At 41.2% G+C, this 23,340-nt stretch overlaps 1 protein-coding gene and 1 long non-coding RNA gene across 6 annotated transcripts in view; one reads left to right on the top strand and one right to left on the bottom strand.

Annotated features, from left to right (window-relative positions):
- The first annotated feature begins 6,426 nt into the window (after positions 1-6,426).
- FAT1 (FAT atypical cadherin 1) overlaps positions 6,427-23,340 on the top strand; it is a 152,178-nt gene continuing 135,264 nt past the window's right edge. For 4 of the 5 annotated variants that reach the window (XR_012639338.1, XM_074951306.1, XM_074951305.1 and 1 more), the window contains exons 1-2: positions 9,863-9,984; positions 19,530-22,811. Coding sequence is in view for 4 of the 5 variants with exons in the window: in XM_074951306.1 (XP_074807407.1) it covers positions 9,978-9,984; positions 19,530-22,811 (3,289 nt within the window). In the remaining variant the exon portion in view is untranslated. Of the gene's footprint in view, positions 7,142-9,862; positions 9,985-19,529; positions 22,812-23,340 lie in introns of those variants that run through there. The other variant, XM_074951304.1, reaches the window with a different exon arrangement.
- On the bottom strand, positions 6,854-10,415 carry LOC141986618 (uncharacterized). Its single transcript, XR_012639339.1, has 3 exons — positions 10,306-10,415; positions 8,847-9,409; positions 6,854-8,025 (listed from the first exon to the last, which is right to left on the bottom strand). It is a non-coding gene; the product is annotated as an uncharacterized LOC141986618 (long non-coding RNA).

The following is a 23,340-nucleotide window of genomic DNA, read 5'->3' as shown; positions in this document are numbered from 1 at the left end:
CCATAGATAAGTGAAGGTGAGGGGGGTTGCTCCACTCTACTAGGTTTGTGGAGAGTCAGAGCCAGGAATCACGCAGCAGCTGGGACCTTCTGTTCTCCTCATCCTGGACCTGTAAGGAAGGGAAACCAAAGACAGACCACAATGAGGAACTGCTGAACTCTTCCTACTGTCCAAAGACAGGACCACTAGGGAGCATCTTCTTTGTCCGGGGTGGGAGGAATAAAGTGATGATTAAGCTACTGATGTTAAATGGAGGAAGAGAGCAAGTTCAGAGTACAATTTGTGCCAACTACTGTAGCATCCCCTCTTTTTCTGCTTCTCCTCTGAGAGCATAAGTGGGATTTAAGTGGTACATAGGCCCTGCACAGGAGTGAATTTCACTCTTTATCATATCACTTCATATATAACTAACTGAGAATTTGCTGGAAATTATGCCTGACCCCATTACTGAAAAGATATATTAGCCCTTTGCCATGGAGGCTCACAATTTTACAGATGGTTATGGATCCTTGATTACTCCTGAAGGCCCAGACAGTTTTGATGTTCAGAAGTTCCTTTTATCATCTGCACTTTGTGTGACAATTGCCACCTTTTCTCTCTGATACAGACCTTGTCACAGTTATTTGTGTCTTTGTCATCTTTAAATTAGATGTAATTCAAAGCGCTGATTTTCATCTTTAAATCTTCATGTAGTTTAGGTCCCTCTAGCCTAAGTGTCTGCGACTCTCCCCAGATACAATCGCAATAGTTGAATGATCAGCTGAAATGCATGAGAGCAGTCCCTCAATGTAAATTTCTGGGGGATGGTGGCAAGGTTATTTCTGTACAGAACCCTTGACTTCAGTATTTACTTTCACTTCTGTAAGTGATCCATCAGAACTCTAATTTGTTAACTATAGAGTAAAAAGCTCATTTGTGTGCTTAGGCTTTTGCCTGAAGTAGGTTGTTGTGGAAAAGTGCTAGGACCTTAAAAAAGGTTTTTTGATTACTGTGTTTGGAGATATTATTTCTGAGTTTTTGCTCCTTTTTATGATGCGTCCTTTTATGTAGTCAGTTGCTTGGAGTATGATGTTGAAAATTTTATTAGCTGTCTCTTAGTTGCTGTAAATATGCCCAGAATTTTAGACAATGGGTGTATGTTTCTTTTTAAAAAAATAAATCTGTCTAAAGAGCTAAGTATTATTAATAATAGACAGTGGGACTAGGTTTCGGAGCTAAAGCTTAATCCATTATGGGCACCTTTACAAAGGCTTGTCACATTCATTGATCAGGTATCAGAGGGTAGCCATGTTAGTCTGTATCCACAAAAACAACAAGGAGTCCGGACTCCTTGTTGTATTCATTGATCAGGTTTGTGATTACCTAGTCCAGAATATTCTTTGCTCCAAAATGCACTGTGTTAAAGATCTTTTAAAGTAGTGTCCAAGTCTCTTCTCCCAGACTTCTCAATGTTGTATCTCATAACCATGGGCCCACATGACTCAGTCTGATCTTTTCAGAGACACCCAAAGTGCTCTTCTCTTGTACAGACACCCTGTTTTGTTTTGGAATGAAACAATATTCTCACTATACACTGGTGCCTTTTGAATGCTAGCCTCTCTGTCTTGCTAGTGGGTTCGTTAAATACTATCATAATATACCAATTTTCTCTTGGATAACATGTTAAGAAGTCACCCTGCAAGGATACATCCTTAAGTATGGTGCAGTCAAATATAATTATAATTGTTTGTATAGACATTATTTTTAAGACCAAAAAATCAAAGAAGAGACAAAACATAAAATGAAAATAGAATATTGAGTAACCATCTTGCAAAAATTACCTAGTCAGTATGGTTCATTATCTTGGAAACCTATTATAGAAGATCGTAAAAATTATACACATAATAAAACTTACAAACACCAATGACTAGAGATCTGGGCTTATCCTTTTTCTTATAAATATCACCACTCAATGTGTCAGAGCGACCTTGTGTCTCCTTTGTTCTCTATTTTAACTCCCTCTGAACCACACAGCATAGTGTGGGGATGAGATAGGATAGGGTGTTCTATGAGGAGTAGTAGTGATACTCACCTAAATCTCAATCCTTCTAAATTCTGAATTTCTGGACATATGCACACCTTTATAGGTTCTCCTAAGAGAAGTTCACTGGCCCACCTTTGGATGGTCATCATCTAATCAACCAGCTAGTAAATGTCTCTAGATCTTGGGAGTCTGAAACAAAGCCTACAAGGCTAACCTACTACCTTGACCAGTTATTATCTGACCCATGCAAACCAGCTATGACAAAGTTCCTCCTCTGCCTTGGTGGGTCCTGCACTTTTTGGCAGATTTGCTCACCTCAGAGGTTCATGGCAGCCCTCAGTTTGGCCGCTTCCGCTAGAGGCTCAAACCTGCCGTTCACTCAGGTAACCTCATCACTGGCCAGCATGGGGGAAATGGAGAACAATCTCCACAGTCTCTGTTGACCCACCTAGTGGGTTGGGGACAGGCCAGATCCCTTTTCCAAATTAGACCTTCCCTTCTGGTGTTTCTCACAGATCAGGTCAACTTCTCCTGTGTCTGTTCAGGAGTTGGAGGAATAGGGGGAATCCAGGCCCACTCTCTACACGGGGTTCCAGCCTAGGGCCCTGTGGATTGTAGCTGTCTACAGTGTCCCCTGTATCAGCTGCGTGACAGCCACAACTCCCTGGGATACTTCCCTATGGCCTTCCCCCAGCACCTTCTTTATCCTCTCTGCAGGATCTTCCTCCTGATCACGCTTATACTCTTCAATCCTCCAGCAGCACACTCCCCCCCCCCCCCCAACTGATGGGAGGTCCTTTTTAAATCAGGTGTCCTGATTAGCCTGCCTGCCATAATTGATTCTAGTAAGTTCTTAACTGGCTCCAGGTATCTTAATTAGCTTGCTTGTCTTAATTGGTTCTAGCAGGTTCCTGATTGCTCTAGGGCAACCCTTGCTCTGGTCACTCAGGGAACAGAAAACTATTCATCCAGTGGCCAGTATATTTGCCTTCTATCAGACTCTTGTACCCTGCCCACTTCCCAGATCCCAATAGGACCAGACTCCTGTACCCCACTGGTCTAGGTCTGTCACACAGCCAACAAGATATATAATAGTCAGCTTCAAAATACTGGGCTATAATAAGACTTGGAAAGATTAGATAATTATTGGTAATTGCTGATAATCTTTGATTACATTGTACACACACAGACTGCCTATCTGAAAATTTGATTTATTGATGGATATATTTTTCCATCAAAGTAAGAAAAATGCTGCTTATTAGAGTTTGATTTTAAGAATATTTACTTAATACGCTTTAATATGTGAGGTTGACAGTGTGTGTTTTAACAGTTTCTAAAGTTTTAGCTTTTTGAATCTCAGTGTCCGCTGCTATTAAATAATTTTTGTCTGACTCCCTCTATAAGTTCTTGTAACTGTGAAAATTTTGATTGATAAAAATAAAATATGCTTAAGACCCTCAATTTTGCCCAACTGTGAACATTTAAATTGATAAAAATCAGAACAAAATGCTTAAAACTAAACATCGATATTATTCATCAAAACTATAAAAAAGTAAAAATCAAATTGTGCCAACTCTAGCTATTAGTGACCACACAAGCCACTCAAGTTGGAAAGGCCTGTGTAGAAACCAGAGCCCTCAAATTGAATTATAGTCTTGTAATTCAAATGTGGTTGTATTTATTTCATAAAATATATAAATGTGACAATTTAATCCAATTGAGGAAGTAAGCCATTTATGTGAAGAAGAAACCACATGCTTAATCTTGGAATAATATGAAATGAGGAATGAGACGATGAATTATCCAGATTGAGAAACCACTCCCACTTAATCAACCACTGAGGAGGCTTCACCTTTGTTTCACCAGAGGCTCATAGCTCCCTCCCAGTACTTCCATCTTCCTTCAGTGTCCACCTCTTCCTCTGGCAACGTGAAGAAAGAAGGGTATGAATGATCACCATCTGTTGCAAAGTCTGATGTGGGTTAATTTCTTATTGTTATCCAGTTAACTTGGCCTACCATGAGGGCAAGGCCTTCTGTACCAATTAAGCACCATATAGTTGCTGTTCTGGAGGATCTGCTGCAGAGTTGATCCATAACTCTTGATAGTGGGAGGGGATACAATTTAAAGGTTTGGGGGCACTTGAGCACCCCACACATTGCCTCTGGCCCCTTTCTTACTCCCCCTGCACCTCCCGCACCTGCTCCAAGCCAGTGCCACCTTGCCCCCACTCCCTTCACAGCTCCTTCCCCACTCACTTCTCCTATTGCCTCCCTGCTGCAGGCATGGCATGAGCCAGAGCGAGCTACAGACACCGCAGGTAACTGTGGCTGCAGGTGAAGAAGGGATGAGACTCAGAAGGCTTCCCTGTGTCCCCTCTGGTGGAGCTGCACTGCCAGCCCCATCTCTCTTCCCTGCTCCAGGCACCTCCTAGCGGGGCTGTCAAGGTTCCTTCCCCACTCTGAACGCTAGGGTACAGATGTGGGGACCTGCATGAAAAACCTCCTAAGCTTATCTTTACCAACTTAGGTCAAAACTTCCCCAAGGTACAAAATATTCCACCCTTTGTCCTTGGATTGGCTGCTACCACCACCAAACAAATACTGGTTACTGGGGAAGAGCTGTCTGGAAATGTCTTTCCCCCCAAAATACTTCCCAACACTTGCACCCCCCCTTTCCTGGGAAATGTTGGATAAAAAGCCTCACCAATTTGCATAGGTGACCACAGACCCAAACCCTTGGATCTGAGAACAATGAAAAAGCATTCAGTTTTCTTACAAGAAGACTTTTAATAGAAATAGAAGTAAAGAAATCACCTCTGTAAAATCAGGATGGTAGATACCTTACAGGGTAATTAGATTCCAAACATAGAGAACCCCTCTAGGCAAAACCTTAAGTTACAAAAAAGATACACAGACAGAAATAGTTATTCTATTCAGCACAATTCTTTTCTCAGCCATTTAAAGAAATCATAATCTAACACATACCTAGCTAGATTACTTACTAAAAGTTCTAAGACTCCATTCCTGGTCTATCCCCGGGGCAGAAACAGCATATAGACAGACACAGACCCTTTGTTTCCCTCCCTCCTCCCAGCTTTTGAAAGTATCTTGTCTCCTCATTGGTCATTTTGGTCAGGTGCCAGCGAGGTTACCTTTAGCTTCTTAACCCTTTACAGGTGAGAGGAGTTTTTCCTCTGGCCAGGAGGGATTTTAAAGGGGTTTACCCTTCCCTTTATATTTACGACAGGGCTCAGCACGAATGCTAGGTGTCGGTGCCTTTCCCAACCACATCCCTCTCAGCTGTGCTCAGCCCAACTCCCACCCTGGCAGAAATCTGGAGGGGCACATGGCCTCACGTGACCCCGTTGCCTCTGGTCTGCTGACACATCACCCTGTATCTGCTGAACTCCAATGCTCCTACACCCTGTGTAGTCTATTATAGAAGCCTACATTGTGAGAAACCTGAGGTGAACTACAGGAGGGGCTACAGTTCCATTTTTATACAGACGCAGTAACCCCAATACCTTAAGTGTGTGACAGAAAGGGGCTGTAGATGCTATTCCAGTTGGACCCTGGGATCCTTCCATTGACTTCAACTGGCTTTGGATCAAGGCCATAGATTGTAAAGTGATTGAAAATCCTTAGGGATGAAAGGTGCTATACAATGCTACTTTGCACTTCTACTCCATCCTCCACCTGAGAATCTCAGGGTACTTTACAAATTTAGTCTCACAACACCCTTGTGAAGCACATAAGTAAGCATTACTGTAGGAGCAGCAGTGACTGCTCTAGTCAAAGTCACATAGGTAAGTACCATTCTGTTTCATATGCCTTACCATTCTGACCCCCTGTTTACAGTTACTTGCAACTTTCTGAAATTTTGACCTTTGAGGCTGAAATTTTCCAGTCTGGTTTCTGCTGGAGGGTGATTTTTTTGTTTGAATGGGTGAGCAAAACAGTTTATTTATGTATTGGATTATGAAGAGAATGGGAGAAAAACGTATCTTTTCCCCGTTAGGAACAAAACCAACCCTTCCCCCTTTTATTTATGCAGATCTAGTGCCTAAACAGCTGGGGGGAGGGAGGGGGGTATTGGAATTTAGCATAATCGCCCTTTTTGACTGTCCTGTTGATAAATGGCCTGGAGTTGGTCCAGGTATGACCTGCTGGAAATTGCACCCGGTGCATGTGCAGTACCCTCCGGGGGGTGGGGTATTGGTAAAGCGTTTGAGGAGTAAATGATGAGAGCGGAGTCGTAGCTCGAAGGTTTATAAGGGGAAAGTTACCCAGCATTTGCTACAGGCTGGGCTGTGCTGCTGTAGTGCAGAGGCCGAGGGAGGGGGCGACACAGGAGTGGAGGAAGCGCTTTGGAAAAGGGAACGGCAACAGCCCAAACTTCTGCTGCCAAGAGGGCTGGAACGGTGACAGCGGAGCCCGACTCCCGGGCCAGGGGCTTAGACCCGGGACGCATCCCCACTGAGCCCCAGCTCCAGGAAAGGCGGCGGCGCTTCACCTGCTGCCACACACTGGCTCGGGAAACGCTGCGAGCGGTAGTGGGAGAGAGGCTCCGGCTCAGGTGTCCGATAGCCCCTGCTGTAGAGGCAGAGATCCGCCCCAAGGGAGCCGCTGGGGCCGGGGTAGGAGGACAGGCTGCCGCCGCTGGAGAATCCCTTCAATCCAACGCTTGGAAGAGGGAGGGGACGGCGCTCCAGTGAGCGATGTCCAAGAGCTAGCGAGGGAGAGGAGAGGGAGTGAGTCAGTGATCCGCTGCAGCTCGCTTTCTGCTGCTGCGGAGCCTGCTGCTCAACTCTACCCGCTCTTTGCCTGGACATGTCTTGAAACAGTTGGGTCGTTCCGTCCCTCGCCTTTCTCTCTCTCCCCCTCCCCACCTCCTTTCAAGTTTGAAAATCGAATGGGTGCACGCCGAAATGCGGCCATCGGGATATGGGCAGGGGCGCTGGATTTGCTGCGCGTTGGACCTGTGCTGAAGAACAGAAGGGTGGCAAAGTTCATACTTTTAGATGCTTGACAATTTTTTTTTATTAAACAAAGTGTGCGGGGACTCAACTAAACTAGAGTGGACTTTGGGAGAGAAGTATTAAGTCCAGCTGGTCTGGTGAGTTCTTAGATTTTGTTTTCCCTGGATTTTAAAAACTATTTAATTGTGTGTATTTATGTTGTCCAGTAGCATAAATAGGCTTTAATGAAGTACACACTACTGTGTTTGTATTGCTAGTGTGTGTGGGTATATACACACACTCCTATGTATACCTATGTTTTGATCCCTCAACACACACACATCTATTTCCCTCCCTCGATATAGACAAAGATATCTAGATAGTTCAGTCAAAACCTGTACAATACGGAACCAAATTCAGAAGGCTTGTTGCAAAGATGTTCGACTGGGTTTTGCATTATTTTAAAGTGTAACTTGTTTTAGAAATGGTGCCTGTGGAAGAAGAACAAGGAGTCCGGGGCGATGTGTTGTGGTGCAGCGCCCTCTAGCCTGCGCACTGGGTACAGCGGCTCCTTTTCCCCCCACAGCTGCCAAGTTCAGCGTTGTCCGGAGACACAAGGGACCGGGAGGAACCCCATTGCCCTCTTATCCCGCTGGTCCTTGCTCCAGAGGTGCTCCAGTTCTGTCTAGAACCATAAATGAGGTTGCGGGGTCTTTGCGTCAGGACTCCTGTCCTCACTTTACAATCATTTCCATCAAGCCACTAAAAAGGCAAACTTGAGATATTTGTGAGTCGATTACTTCTGATCCGGTCCTGAATGTGTGACGATTTAGTCATAGCTCAAGCAGGAATCGTTGGGGCTCCCAGCGCTGCCGCATCGATCGATTGATTTATTTGGCTAGGAAAAAAACGGTGCACGGCGAATGCGTAATAAACGTGCTCCTGTAATCTTCTCTCGCCCTTTGCTTGCTTCCTGTGGCGATGAACTCCGGTTTCTTCCAGGCAATTAGGTTTCTCAGTGAGTCTGCCGAGTCAGAATTCCCTAAACAAATGTTTGATCGTTATTAAGCGTTTATCATTTATTAATGAATGGAGATCACTCCAAGGAATATTTGGGAGTATTAATCTTTAATGTTATTTACATGTACATGCCAGGACGATATCATTTCAGCTTTATCCCAAATGGCTATTTCTTTATTCGTAGCCTTTACTATTTCAAGGAATGTCTAGGAACTAAATCAAAGGTGTTGGACCTTTTCAAAACCAATGCACCTTATAGCTAACGTGCAGTAGAATTTCGCAAACATTGTAAAAGATAAGACTTCAGGATCCACTCAGGTAACCACATTTTACATCTGGTCATTTATATAAATAATTTGGCCAATCCCACCCATTCCTGTGGTTAAGATTTTCTATCTCAGAGAACAGGGATATGTGTGTGTATGCATATTAGGTTGCACGCTATTGTCTACTAAACCGCAAATTGTACACTGTTACTACAAATAAAAGTACCAGCGAGCCCAGGGTTATAATTTCAGGTCAGTGTAAAAGTTCTTTCTTTACATGGAGCAATAGTGTTCTGTCTCGCTGTCCCCGTAGTTGTTTATTTTTTCCCCTTTCCATAACTTGTTAGAGACTTTCATGTACACAGCTACTGAATGATGATAACTGAATTCAGCTGGGAGCCATGAAATACCTGACCTTGCTTTTCCCTCCCCTTCCAAAAAACCCTTTCTGGAGAGCTCCATATTGACAACAATCTCTTTGGCTCCCATGACTTAGGTCTCCACTTCTTCTTTTAAACACCCTAAACACTTGTCTCTAAGGTTGAGGGAATAAGCGAAGGGCAAGAGAGATTCTTACACTGAGCCAAATCTTGCTCTCTTTAGTGTAATCACTGTGGTTACTCGTGTGAGTAAGGCGTTCAGGATTTGGTCCGGTGTCGCTTACATTTTGGACTTGATAATCTTTATGCATAAGGTTTTGTTTTGTTTTTGGTGTATCTTTGGACTTCCTTTTAGATATTTACAAATGTCCAGACTACTGTCTGAAGAGTTCTGCTTTTTTCAAGTTTTAAATAAGCCGTCTAGTAAAATAACTGTACACAATGGAATGCAAAGCTGTCCTTGTCTTCCAAGTTGGTATTTTTGTCTTTTCCGTCTTCAATTTCTGGCCGGATAATGAGGAGGTTAGTGGTGTTTGGGCTACAGGGCGTAGTATGCATGCCACTTTCCAGAGCTGGAGTTTGCAGAGGTTAGGTTTTCTTACCCAGCTGTGCATACAAGTCCTGAGGAAACACTCCCACTCGTTGCACTGGGAACTTTGTACTGTGCGGTGTGTTATCACTGGAGGAGGTTGATTCGGTTCTAGCCGGATTCCTTTTAGGGTTCGTTGAATAAGCAGGAAACTATAAAGCAATGATGGTCCTGTAAACGAGAGGAGATAAATTTAAATGCCGATTGCAATAATCTAGGATGGGTTGAAACAGCAAACTCTGAAGTTTTTGTAACAAAAGAAAAGATCCCCCGTTTTCAGCTTCTAGATTACTGACATCATAGCCCGCTCTGCTCGTTTTTTAACTTGCAAATACCAACAGAAATAAGAACAAAAATTAGCAGGGCGAAGGCTGAGTTTTCACTGCCTCTGCTTTGTTACCGAAAGCTTTTTTTAAGCAAAAACCAGTGAAATGAGTCCTGCCATCGAGGAGAGATAGTGGATCTTTTGATGTGAAGGGTATAATAATTTAGGAGCCAGATGGTTGGGAGCCCTGGAGTCTCTGGAAGTGTGGTTTAGGTTTTCATGCCAGGGAAATTAGTTCCGGAGGGGGGGGGGGTGGCAGGCCTGGCCTGCGGAGGAATATAGAAATGCAGAGTGCAGCGGCCCGGGAGAGGGGAGCGGGACGGCGGCGAGGGGAGAAAGAGAAGGAGTGGGGCAGGTCACCATGCGGCGCTGGGCGCCCACGAAGCCCCTCCGCACATCTCCTCCCCGCCGGCAATGAGAGGTGAGGGACGGGCGCGCCTGGCTCTGGCGGCCTCTTTGGGGAAACTTTCGGGCGAGTTGGAGGCGTGGGGCAGAAGTTTGGGGCTGGGGGCCCGGGAGAAAGGAGCGCAGCCGGCAGGGTGCAGAGCCTGCCGAGCCCGGGCTGCTGTCCGCGGGCTCTGCTCCCGCTGCCCCGCTCGCACGCAGCCCGCAAAGGCTGCAGCCCCCGGCCCCGGAGGGGACTGTGTCCTGCGAAGTTGGGCAGGGAGTTTGGGGGCAAGAGGGGGCGTTCGGGGGTGGACGGTGAATGGGAAGGTGCCTGTAGCCCTCCCCCCGCCGCTACCTCCTTCCTGCAAGGTTGATTGCAGCCGCCGCTCACTGTCTTGCCTCCCCCGGGGTCGATGAGCATGGTGGGGGCCAGGGGGCGGGTGAGAGGAGACGTGAGGGGAATAGTAAGTCCCTGGAAGTGAGCTTGGAAACAAGAGGCTGGCGCGGCGTTAATGGCCTGGATTCATTTGCTACACAATCAAATCAAAGCCACGATGCAGGGGCAGGGAGCGTGGGGGGAGAAGACCTGGACGAGTTAAACCTGCGCTCACGAGTCTCTTTTCCTGCCTGGCTCCATCAGGCCACGTTATCGCGGAAACGGAGCTGAAAAATGTGAAAGATCTTGTCCCATTCTCACCCCTTCCAGCTATGCTTTAGAGACTTCTTTTTGTGTGGCATGGTGGCTGTTTCTGGTCAGTTCACGATGAAGCTACCGCTTCTCTCGTTTTAATGCTTGTAAAAGGGTCTTGTTATTACGAGTTTAAATGAGCAGAGAAATAGTCAGAGACTTGGCTGTAATTTTGTCTGCAGAAGTCTATTAAATTACGCCTAGGAAGAGAGGAGGAGATAATTTTGTACCCTGAAGGGAAGGTGTCTGTCTGTACGCATTATGCATTTAATGGCCCATTGTAAACTTAATATCCATGGTAAGCTCACGAAGATTCGCAATGAATAAATATCTCCGGCTGATTTTCCTCTTTGTTTGCGCTTTTGCAATGTATCTACCATTGTTTGTCCCTTGGATTCCTTTGACACGTAAAGAGCAAAGCGTGCACTGAAGAACTCAAGGTTTCTGATTCCTCCCTCTGCCCCCCTCCCCCATGTTTCTGTTTCTAAAATGCTCGAGCTGAAATTCTTCTTTAGGAGTTTACATTTTTGTGTAACAACCATAATAAATTGTGAAGTTTCACTACCAAAAATGTACTTTTTAAAAAACAAAGAACAAAAACCCCTTTAGTAAGTTTTCACTTACCATGTATTTATTACAGTTACAAATTTGACACAATAATAAGCATAATGTTGTTAATGTCACTTATTTTTAGGGGAATTTCTTAAAAGCTATTATACTGCCCTTGATATCTTTGAATATTAAACTTACACAGTTTTAAATTACTGTATTAATAGGTGTATGGGAGGGATACCTACATTCATTTTTTTGTAGTTATTGTGTTCCTTACACTATGCATAAAGCTATTATTTATATGTGCAGATTTAAATATTGTTCGATTGAAACTTCATCTATTACTACTGTAATGTCTCTTCACTTTAAAAGAGAAGCAATAATGGGTGTCAGTTATGCCAATGGTCTAATAACTTCACTTGAAGAAAAGCTTTATAGGGGCCCAATTCTGCTTCCTTTGAAGGTCAGTGGCAAAACTCCCATTCCCCTCTGTGGAAGAAAGGAGTACAATACTTAAAAGAAAAATCTTAAACAAAGTTGCACTTAAAATGTTACCCCTTTTAGATAAAGTGGTTTGGTCACCAAAAGTTTCAAGATAATCACTTGCTACGTTGAGACTTAAAACTTTCACGGTATTTGATGCTTTTTTTTATTATAATATACAGAAAACTATTATGTATATTGCACAAGAGATTATATGGTATCTCATTACAATTTTCCCTTGTGAAACTCATCAACAATAATTGCTGATTAAGAGTCTTTTAATGATAGAGTATCATTAAAGCCACTGTTACATATGAATATAAGAAAGTTACAGAGCTGTTTTGGCATAGTAAGCAGTTTGAGACACAATAAAGATTAAAGTCTCCTTTTCCTGGAGTGAGGGTTCAGTCCTTCAACCTTTGCTCAAGCAAATATCACTGCTAATGCAAAACTTCTAAATTTTCTTTTTGCCTGTTGTGAGTTTCAGAGTATTTGTGCACTACATAGAGTAGTTAGGAAATAGGTCAATTTCAGGGATTTAATAAGCCAAAATGTTTATAGCATATAGGGCTTGTGTTTACCCACAAGTTTAAACTATTATGTTAATCTTCCCAACAATGTGCATTTTCCAAATAACTTTCTGGCTTTAATAAAATAATTCAACTGTAAGCTTTCATCATGTGTTAATTTTTTGAATACAAACCCTTCCCCCCACCCATCCCGGCAAACTAGTCTCGGGATTTTGACCTAAAACTGGACTCACCTTTAAACAGTTACAATCTAATATGGAAACTTCAGGGCTATAAGCAACTATTCTTTTAAACAGGTAATGCTTAATTGCTGAGAAATGAAAATATATTGGTAGGGTCTACAAACTCATTGTCTTTGTCTCCCTCTTCAGGCTCTGCAGCAAAGACCTGGTCATGCAAGCTCTTACTCAAGTAGCAACTTTTTGAATGAAAAAAGTGTTTGCAGATTCATATCCTAGAAGTTTACGAATTGTACTCACCAGAGCTTTTTTGATGTTGATGCATAAAGATGTTTTGGCTTGTTAAGGTAGTATATAAATTAAAGAAGTTGTTAACGTAAGTGTGTGTGTGTATGCATGTATATTTACATTTATCTCTCTCTATATATCTATATACGTACACACATAATATTAGTTCCCACTCATTAAAAATTCATGGGAAAAATCTCAGTAGAACAAAACACTAGAAACTACTGTAGAGCCCAATTTTCATTGGCAGAAGAATGTACTAGAGGCATTTCTTGAGTACGCAAAACTCCCATTGAAGTTTCCCTGTAGCTATAGGACAAACTGTGCTAATAAGAAAGGCCCTAATCCTGTAGTCACGTATGCATGTCCCACTGAACTCAACTGGATAGTCTTGTGAGTAGATGATGGATGGTATTGTGGTTAAGGTGCTAGACTTAGGGCTCAGGAAATCTGTTTTAATTCCTGGTTTTTTCATGGTCATTCTATGTGACTTTGGGCATATCTCTCTGTCTTAGTTCCCCACAGAGGTGGGGGGGGGGGGGGAGGGAGGAGAGGGGAGGCATATGTGATCACATGCCCCCCAGATTTGCTGCTTGGTTTGTACAGAGCATGGTCTGTAACACTGCGGAAGCTGGCGTCCTTTACTCTGCCCCCACCCCACCCGCACCCTCCGCTATCAGCAGGCACAGGTCGTTTCTGGTTCCCCATGTATAAAATGGGGACAATTAAACTTCCTTTGAATGTTTTCCATAGTCCCAAGCTCCTTTGTGTTGGAACTACCTCTTACTAAAGTAAGTGTGTGTGTGTGTGTGGTGCCTAGTACATGAGGGGGCCCCAAGCTTGGTTATAGTCTGTAGGCACTAGTATATAAATAATAATAAGTTGCATACGTTTGTGAAAGATCGATGCCCAGTTTAATTCAGTGATTTACAGCTATGGTAGTGGTGGAAGCATACTAGCCCTAACTTTTGGCCTAATTTCATTCTTTCTATTGCTGTCTGAATATTTACTAATTTGTCTTAGTATTTTTTCTTATTCAGAGTGATATAGTATCTTTATCAGTTAAGTTTCCTTTTATGTAAGAAAGCTTCCACTACAGAAAAACAATTGCATCATATATTTAAAACTGAAACGTTGAAGAAAAATGTGAATATTAGTTAAATCATTTCTTCCAAATAGGAAATCAAAGAATGTCTGGTTATGGCATTCCAGAGGAGTATACTGTGTACTTTTATGAACATGTGGCAATGAAATTTAGTTAAGCAAACTGTTTTGCTATATTTTGAAAATGGATAGAAAATCATAGACTCGTGATATTTCAGAGATAACATTTTAAGAGTTTAAAAATGTAGCTTTGGCTAAAATGTTTCTGGAATGTAGTCATTTTGGCTCACTAAGAATGAGTTATAGGTGATTAAAATACAGTCTGATGTTTTTATAAAGCATTGTATACTATATCACCTGACATCTTTAGATTGTTAGACCCCCCTCCATAATTCTTTTGTCTATAGAATTAACATTATTTCATATCTTTGGGTCTTAATCATGACATATTACATAGTGGTCTTCAGATAATCCGAGATCTATTATTTAAAATTTCCAATATCTGTCTAAATTATGTCACAAACTAAAAATCCCACATTTAAAACTTCATGTTTTGAGGTACAGAAATATCAATTAGTAATTTTATCTGGGTGGGTTATTATTCTGTGTAACTGATAGACATCTCTTGTTCCAGGTTTTAAATCAGCAATTTGCCCAAGCTGCTGTTCAGGGCTGGATTCCTTACTGGCAGCCAGGCAATCATGATTTAAATATTTGTGTACTGTTTAGAAGTGACAGATTCTATATTTGAAGTTCCTATGGAAATTAAGCAATAACTGCTTAAAAGTATAATACAATATTATTATATGTCACATAATAATGTTGTTTACACTTTTCAGAATTCTGAGTTGAATAGATGTAATGTATTTTCATAAATTCAAGATTCACTTTTTCAGTCAAAGTGAGATGTAAGGAGGACAGGATAATAATGCATTCATCTGTAAACAGACTTCACTTTTCTTATGAAGGGAATATGATCTTTCAAATTTTTGGTACCATATGAACAGCTAGTGGTAAGTTTAAGGTTGGCAGAAGTGTCAAAAGTCAGCAGTGTTATTAGTAATGGAAACACACAGTTGCCAACTTTCACGAGGTAAATAAGCACCCCGACTTTCACAATAAGCCAAAAAGTGAAGCTAATTCCATTTCAAAACAAGACAGAAACAAGCCAATCCCTAAGAACCCCAACACTCTGTGACTAGTCGTCGTCGTCCCCCCCCCCCCCCCCCCCGCGTGCAGTCTGGGACTGTGGTGGACCCGCTGTGCACCCCTCACTCTCTTCCCCCCCTCCAAAAAAAAAAAAAAAAAAAGGCAACCAGCTACTAGCCAACAAGCCAATTAAGCCAAAAACAAGTGCAATTTCTGCATTTTTTTTTTTCGTGGGTTTGGCATGTCTGATTACCTTTCTAAAAAGAAGAATTCCATAGTATTATTGAGGGAGGAAAGGGGAAATGTGCATTGTGACACATAATGTAAGCTCTATCAAAGAGTGGTTTCTGAAAGTTTGCTTTTGAATTAAAAAAACCAACAACCACCACCCCAGAATTGGAGGAATTTAAAATATAATCTTAAATGCAAAGACAAATTCAGAGGCAGACTCCTTCCTCACCCTTTAATTTTAACAAATTGGGCAAACCATACCTTAATGTGAAAATAGCCACAGGATGGTAATAGGAGGGCACAACAAATTCTGTAAGGGTGAGTTTGTGGAGTTTCCATGAAATCATCCTGTCTGTGGGGAAAGTTTAGGGAGGGCACAGAGGAAGAAGATTCACTGATGCACAGAAAGGGGATTATTAGTGCCATGCATGCATGGTGTGCCCCGCTGTACTGCTGCCATGTGCTTGACCCTGGCTTCTGCTAAAGTTGTTGCCCCTTCTAAGGGGATGGAGACCATAATCATCAAGCCTCAGCTCTGCTTCACTGCTTAGATACTAAAATGATCAGTGCTCCATAAATACCTTAGAGAGATGGATAAGGCATGTGTATAATCTGGACAACTCTTCCACTCCTGTCTATACCCATGAAAAGTGAAACATGAACAGCTTCAGTGAGGGGTCCGCGACTGTGGAGGTGACAACCCTTCCTATATTTTTGTGCCACCGAAAGCAGTGCCTGCTTGCAAAAGGAGAGATACAGTTGAGATCCTTGTATAGTCAAAGCACTTTTGTGAGATATGTTTTTGTTTAGTCTCTCGTTGATTGCATTTAAAAAATGGCTTAGTCATTTTATAACATGGCCTATAATGGCCTCTTAAATTGCCCTGAGTTTTAGAATTATTGACATACCCACATATTTATTGGAGTAATTTTAGGGTGAAACTGTTCATTTATTTATTTATCTTGTTCAAGTGAATTTATTGCAAATAAAGTCCTGGGGATCCAAGGACACACAACAGGTGACAGCCCAGGTAAAGTGTGCAAGCTTCCCGACAAAGCTGTCATTTGAGGCCCACAAAATCATACCTCCCACCCCAATTTTAAGATAATTTAAGTACCAATTCTAACCTTAGATTTAATTTTTAAAAGGTTGTAGTCTTTTTTGGTTGTGGAAATAGCCTTGCTCGTGTAAACTAATTACTTGGTTTGAAAGATTATCACAGTGATTTTTTTTCCCCAAACAATTACTGATCATGTTATCAACCATTCCCTCTATGGTTTCATATGGCCACAGGCTTCATGGTCCAAGCCTTAAGTCCCACAGCTTTCAGGGACTTTGAGTAATTGATTCGTGGTTGTGGGTGAGCCATTATCTGGCTGCCTGAATGAGCGCTCTCTCTCTCTCTCTCTCTCTCTCTCTGAGTTGTCATTGTGACATCTAGCCATGAGATGGACTAGCTTAGTTCTTGAGCTAGTTCAGGTGCTTATCAGTGTGTAGGGTAAAAAGGTAGTGGGGATTTGGCCCACTTGTCCTGTTTCAGAAGCCTGCTTAAGGGAGTGGGAACTAGAGGAGGGTGAATCCTTGTGAGGAGAGATGGAAAAAGAAGGCACAATGGGAAGGACTTTGGAAAGAGACAACAGGAGGGGGCTGAAGCCACGCTAGAAGCAAGGACTGGAGGGAGGGAGAAGAGAGAGATAACAGAATTCAGGAGGAGGGGAGGATCACAGGAAGAAGAACAATGGAAGAGCACAGTGAAGAGTCAGTGTGACACTGGAGAATGGGTGAAAATAGGAAAGACCACGTATGGTAGGTAATGAATTAAGAGAATACCAAACAAGAGAGAATAGTCAAACATAGGAGAAAAAAATGGGATAACGGAATTGAAGAAGGGATTAAAAAAAAGAAAAGATTTAAAATACCTGGGTTAGTGAATTTTGTGTAATTTATATATATAGGTTTTTTTTGGTGTTTTCTTGGCAGATGTCCTATGTAATAGCCTATATTTTATGGGGAAGGAAACGGAGCTACCAAAGCCTCAGGTTACCTGGCGTGTGGTCCACTGCAAACATCTCCAAACTATCTGTTGTGGTTCTTTTACCATATTCAGCATTGTGGCATCTGAATACCTTTGTAAAATCTAAATTAACCACACAAGGATCTCTGTCCATCTCGTCTCTTGTCAGAAAAACTATATATTTATTTTTTGCTAGCAATTATTACTGTAGGATAGGGATGTCAAAGAAGAGGGTTTTAACATTTTGATCTGACAGCTTTGAGTTTTGGGGTGATTCTGACATCTGTTGGGGGTAAGTTTCATATTCATGGGCCAGCTGCAGAGCAAGTTCTGCCTCCTGAGCCCTAGAGTCTTGCTCTTGTGGTTGATGGTTCCGTTCTTCCAGTGTAAACTGGCTGTTTTATGAGGTTATATGCATGCTATATGAGGAAGAATCTCTGCTAATCTGGGCCATTCCTTTAGAGGGCTTTGAAGATAATGACAAAAGCCTTGAACTTGATTCTCTATTCATTAGTATTCAGATGACTGGAGTGATGTGCTCTCACCATTCTTTTTTGCTGAATAATCAAGGCTGCTACTTTTTTTTTTTTTTTAAGGTTGGTGACTTAATTCCAACAATGCATTGCATTGCAGTGATGAAGCATGGAGGCCATGAATGTGAAGATCACTGTGGTTAACTTTGAATCTTTTAGGATGGGGAACACACACTGGTCCTGCTGCAGGTGGCAGAGTCGATTCCTTATCTATTGATATTTGGGTATCTAATACCATTACAGAGTCCACAAAGACCTTTAGAATGACCATCATAGTGGTATGAGGGCAAACACTCCTAATGAAAGGTGGTGCTATAGTAGTTGTGAGGTCCTCAAAGTGCTTCCCTCTCATCACAATTTGTCCTGGATTGAAATGTTGGCAATTATGCATCAACACGTTTACAAGCAATTGGGCTCTCCTGCTGGTGCAGAAAAGAACGCTAATGGTGACTTGAAGATTCTGCCCATGTCAGTTAAATATGGGGAATGTCAAAAAAAAGTTTGGAGAGGTCCTTTAAGAAAGGTAATTTTAATGGCCTTCCCAAATTTTTTGGGCCAGTCCTCCTTTCTTCCTTTATAACATTTGTTTACCTCAACTTTGTTCTGATGGGGATAGATCTAAGGGTAAGAAAGTAATTCATTCCCTCCGCATGCTGAATCCTCATCTTCTCCAATTTAGTGTTAATTGGGAAAGTATTCATTGTGATGTGCACTGCCACCTGCTCAAGATGCAATAAACGGACAGTCCCTATCCCAGAAAGCTTGTAAAGTAACTAAAACAGACCTAGAACAGAGTGGTTGCACTCGGAAGTCCAGAGGAGTGAATGATTACACTCTTAACATAGTCTCAGTCCAGTTCTTAGAATATCTTTTGACATTAGCCATTGAACAGCCTAAATTAGAAGGCATGAGAATGACTTTCTGTCACTATTGTACCGATGCCACATGTGACCCAGTAACCTGAAGTGAAAGGCTCGGTAGTCTGTTATGAAGCACTGGGGTCATCCAGACACCACTAATTTTTTTATTTATAAAACAAGTCAATAACACATGGCCTGTAATGGTGACATTTCAAAGACTATTTTTAGTATGGTATAACCTTAATAACAATTGCGGCAGCTAATCATTGTCTGATTTTTATTTGGGCTTGAATGAGAAATGTTTGTTACATGTGGAGGAATTTTATTCATATGGATAAAGAAAGTGCACAACTGAAGCCATTACTAGGCCACTAGTTTTAAGGTCAAGACGTGAGAAATACAGCATTAATAAGCTATATGACAAAGCATATTAACTTTGGGTAGCTATGGGTATAGTTATATTAAATGAATACTTTCCAAACTGATTTTCAAATTACAATAAATGAAAGCCCTTTAAGTAAAAAATTAGGGTAGTCTTAAATTTATTGTTATATAGCCAAACTTACTATTTGCAAGAAAATTCAAACTGAAGTTGTTAGATTTCTTTAGTAGTTGCTTTCAGATGTTCCTTTCAAGACAGAGTAAAAAACTGTGTAATTAACCTTGGCATTTAATTTATTAATCCTTCCATGGTATAGCGGTATTCCCTATTTTTCTGGTTTATGAACTTCCATCATTCAAGTGTTACATTTTTAAGATTTTTATTATCTGACTACCTTTAAATAGTCTGAAACATATGGAAACTTTATTGAGAGATCATAATCTAGTCACGTTACTTTTAGCCACATTAGAGATGTAAGACTTTAACTAAATCCTTTGTATTTTAAATCACATAATTAATCAAAATTAAAATGACACATCAGTAATTTTTGCAAAGCCTCAGTTAATGATTCTTTATTTTGTTTCAGGGATTTTGATAACTGACACCATGGGGAGACCCTTGACCATGCTGCTGTTGCTGCTGGTGCAGCATTTTGGAAACTGTGAAGGAAATCAAAGACCATATCATACTTCACCCGTGCAATTTACACAAGTCCAGTACAATGCCACGGTGTATGAAAATTCTGCAGCCAAGACTTATATTGAGCAGCCAGTAAAAATGGGCATTTACCTTGCAAATCCACTGTGGGATATAAGATACAAAATTATTTCTGGTGACAATGAAAACTTGTTCAAAGCTGAAGAGTATATTCTTGGAAACTTTTGCTTTTTGAGAATACGGACCAAGGGAGGAAATACAGCTATTCTTAACAGAGAGGTGAAAGACCATTACATATTGACTGTAAAAGCAGTTGAAAAGAATACTAATGCTGAAGCACGCACACAGGTCAGGGTGCAGATACTGGATACAAATGACTTAAGACCCTTGTTTTCTCCAACATCGTACAGTGTTTCTTTGCCTGAAAATACAGCAATAAGGACCAGCATTGCAAGAGTAAGTGCAACAGATGCAGATATTGGAACCAATGGAGAATTTTACTACAGTTTTAAAGAAAGAACAGATATGTTTGCTATACATCCAACAAGTGGTGCAGTGGTTCTAACTGGAAGACTCGACTATGCAGAAACTAAGCTTTATGAGATGGAAATCCTCGCAGTGGATCGTGGAATGAAATTGTACGGCAGCAGCGGTATTAGCAGCATGGCAAGGCTAACTGTTCACGTAGAGCAAGCAAATGAATATGCTCCTGTTATTACAGCTGCTGTATTGGCTCCTTCAGAATTGGACAAGGATCCAACATATGCAATTGTAACGGTTGAGGACCTTGATCAGGGTTCAAATGGAGAAATAGCATCGTTAAGTATTGTGGCTGGTGACCCACTTCAACAGTTCAAAACGGTGAGGTCTGTTCCAGGAGGTAAAGAATATAAAATCAAAGCTGTCGGCCACATTGATTGGGAGAGCCAACCTTTTGGATATAATCTGACTCTTCAGGCTAAAGATAAAGGAAATCCTTCACAGTTTTCTTCTGTAAAAGTTATTCATGTGACATCTCCACTGTTTAAGTCTGGACCGGTCAGATTTGAAAAAGATGTGTACAGAGCAGAGATAAGTGAATTTTCCCCTCCAAACACTCCTGTGATAATGGTAAAAGCTTTACCTAGTTATTCCCAATTAAAATATACTTTTAAAAATGCACCAGGCAAAGTCAGATTCAACTTAAACCCGCACACAGGTCTTATTACCACTTTAGAACCAATAAAAGCACAATATGCATCCCATTTTGAACTTGAAGTCATGACAAGTGACAGAAAAGCCTCTGCAAAAGTGTTGATTAAAGTAAAAGACACGAACAGTAATCCCCCTGAATTTACTCAGACATCATATGAAGCTTCCTTCGATGAGAATGTGCCAGTTGGTACTAGTGTCCTGAGTGTGAATGCAAAAGATCTTGATGAGGGTGAGAATGGTTATGTGACGTATAGCATTGCAAACTTGAATCCTTTACCATTTGTGATTAACCATTTCAATGGTATTATCAGTACCACAGAAGACATGGATTATGAATTGATGCCAAGGGTTTACAGTTTAAGGATTCGAGCGTCTGATTGGGGCATACCATATCGTCGAGAAGTTGAAGTTCCCGTTACTATTATTTTAAATAATTTGAACGATAACACACCACTATTTGAGAAAATAAATTGTGAGGGAACAATCCCTAGGGATCTTGGTGTTGGAGAACAAATTACTACTGTATCTGCTATTGATGCTGATGAGCTCCAGTTGGTGAGATACCAGATTGAATCTGGAAATGAATTAGATTTATTTATCTTAAATCCAAACTCTGGGGTGCTTTCCCTGAAGCAATCTCTAATAGATGGTTTAGGTGCTAAAGTATCTTTTCATAGTCTGAGAATTACAGCTACAGATGGTGAAAACTTTGCAGTACCATTATATATCAACATAACTGTAGCTGCCAGTCGTAAACCAGTAAACTTGCAATGTGAAGAGACTGGTGTAGCCAAAATGCTGGCAGAGAAATTACTGCAGGCAACTAAGCCGCACACTCATGGTGAGGTTGAGGATGCTTTCTTTGATACTCACTCTATGAATCTACATGCACCTCAGTTTCGAAGTACTCTTTCAAGCAGTGTTGAAGTAAAGGAAAACCTACCTGTGGGTTCCAGCATAATACTTATGAATGCCACTGATCTTGACACTGGCTTCAATGGAAAACTAGTTTATGCTATCTCTGGAGGTAATAATGATAGTAGTTTTACTGTGGATTTGGAAACAGGAATGTTAAAAGTTTTATCTCCCCTTGATCGAGAAGTAAAAGATAAATACACTCTGAATATTACTGTGTATGATCTGGGAATACCACAAAAGTCTGCGTGGCATCTTTTAGATATCAAAATTTTGGATGCCAATGATAACAGACCAGAGTTTTTACAGGACAGCTATTTTGTTGAAGTGAGTGAAAACAAGGAGCTGAATAGCGAAATCATTCAGATTGAAGCCATAGATAAAGATTTGGGACCCAATGGGGAAGTGAAATATTCTCTTCTTACAGATACAGACATGTTCGCTATTAACAGTACGACAGGTGTTGTGCACGTTGTAGGGGCTTTGGATCGTGAAATCCGACACGTGCATTTCCTGAAAATAGAAGCCAGGGACCAGCCAAATGAAGAACCTCAGTTGTTTTCCACTGTGCTTTTGAAAGTATCTTTAGAAGATGTCAATGACAATCCTCCTAAATTTATTCCATTGAATTATCATGTGAAAATTCGAGAGGACCTTCCAGAAGGAACTATTATCACATGGCTGGAAGCGTATGATCCTGATGTGGGCCAGTCAAGTCAAATACGATACAGCCTTTTAGATAGTGGAGATGGAACCTTTGATGTAGATAAATTGAGTGGAGCAATACGTATTGTACAAAGACTGGATTTTGAAAGGAGACAAGTTTATAACCTAACTGTACGGGCCAAGGACAAAGGAAAGCCGATTTCATTATCTTCTACCTGTTACGTTGAGGTTGAGGTAGTTGACGTAAATGAAAATTTGCACCCTCCACGGTTTTCCAGCTTTGTGGATAAGGGTTTTGTAAAAGAAGATGTCCCTATTGGTTCATCTGTGATGACAGTGACTGCCTATGATGAGGATGCAGGAAGAGATGGAGAGATTAGGTATTCAATCAGAGATGGATCTGGTGTTGGCATTTTCAGAATAGATGAAGAAAAAGGTAAGAATTTTGTCAGCATCTTAATTCACTTATTCTGTTTCCAGTATTTCAAACAAATAAAAAAACACCAAACCTAAAGCAGTAACAGTAATAAGAATGTGTTTTTACATTATTTTATTAAATATTTCTAATATATAATTTATTCATAGTTTTAGTGGATGCACACTGTTAGGAAGTGAAACAAAGTGAAAATGTTTGCTAAAGTTGCATTTTTCCTACTTGGATTAAATTTTTACAGCACATATAATAAATTGGTCTCAAAACCTCTCCCACATGAGCACCAAAAGGAATATTACATGGGGCCCAGATTGTGGAGCTCTTACGTTGTTGAGAACTTACTCATGTGAATAGTTCCATAAGTGAGGACTCATCAGAATGCCACAGTCTGGCATAAGGGAAAGAGTGGAAGCTTTAACTCTGGAATTTTCTTGCTTTTTTTCTCTTTGTTAGAGAAGCTATATTCAAAGGATAGCAATGATATATCTGTGATGATTATATTTGCTGCTTTGGGTAAATTTATTGATAGCTT

This window comes from Natator depressus, chromosome 4 (assembly GCF_965152275.1).
Source record: "Natator depressus isolate rNatDep1 chromosome 4, rNatDep2.hap1, whole genome shotgun sequence".
Classification (NCBI taxonomy): Eukaryota; Metazoa; Chordata; order Testudines; family Cheloniidae; genus Natator; species Natator depressus.
Note: the sequence above shows the minus strand (reverse complement) of the source record. Positions and strands in the feature narration are given on the sequence as shown.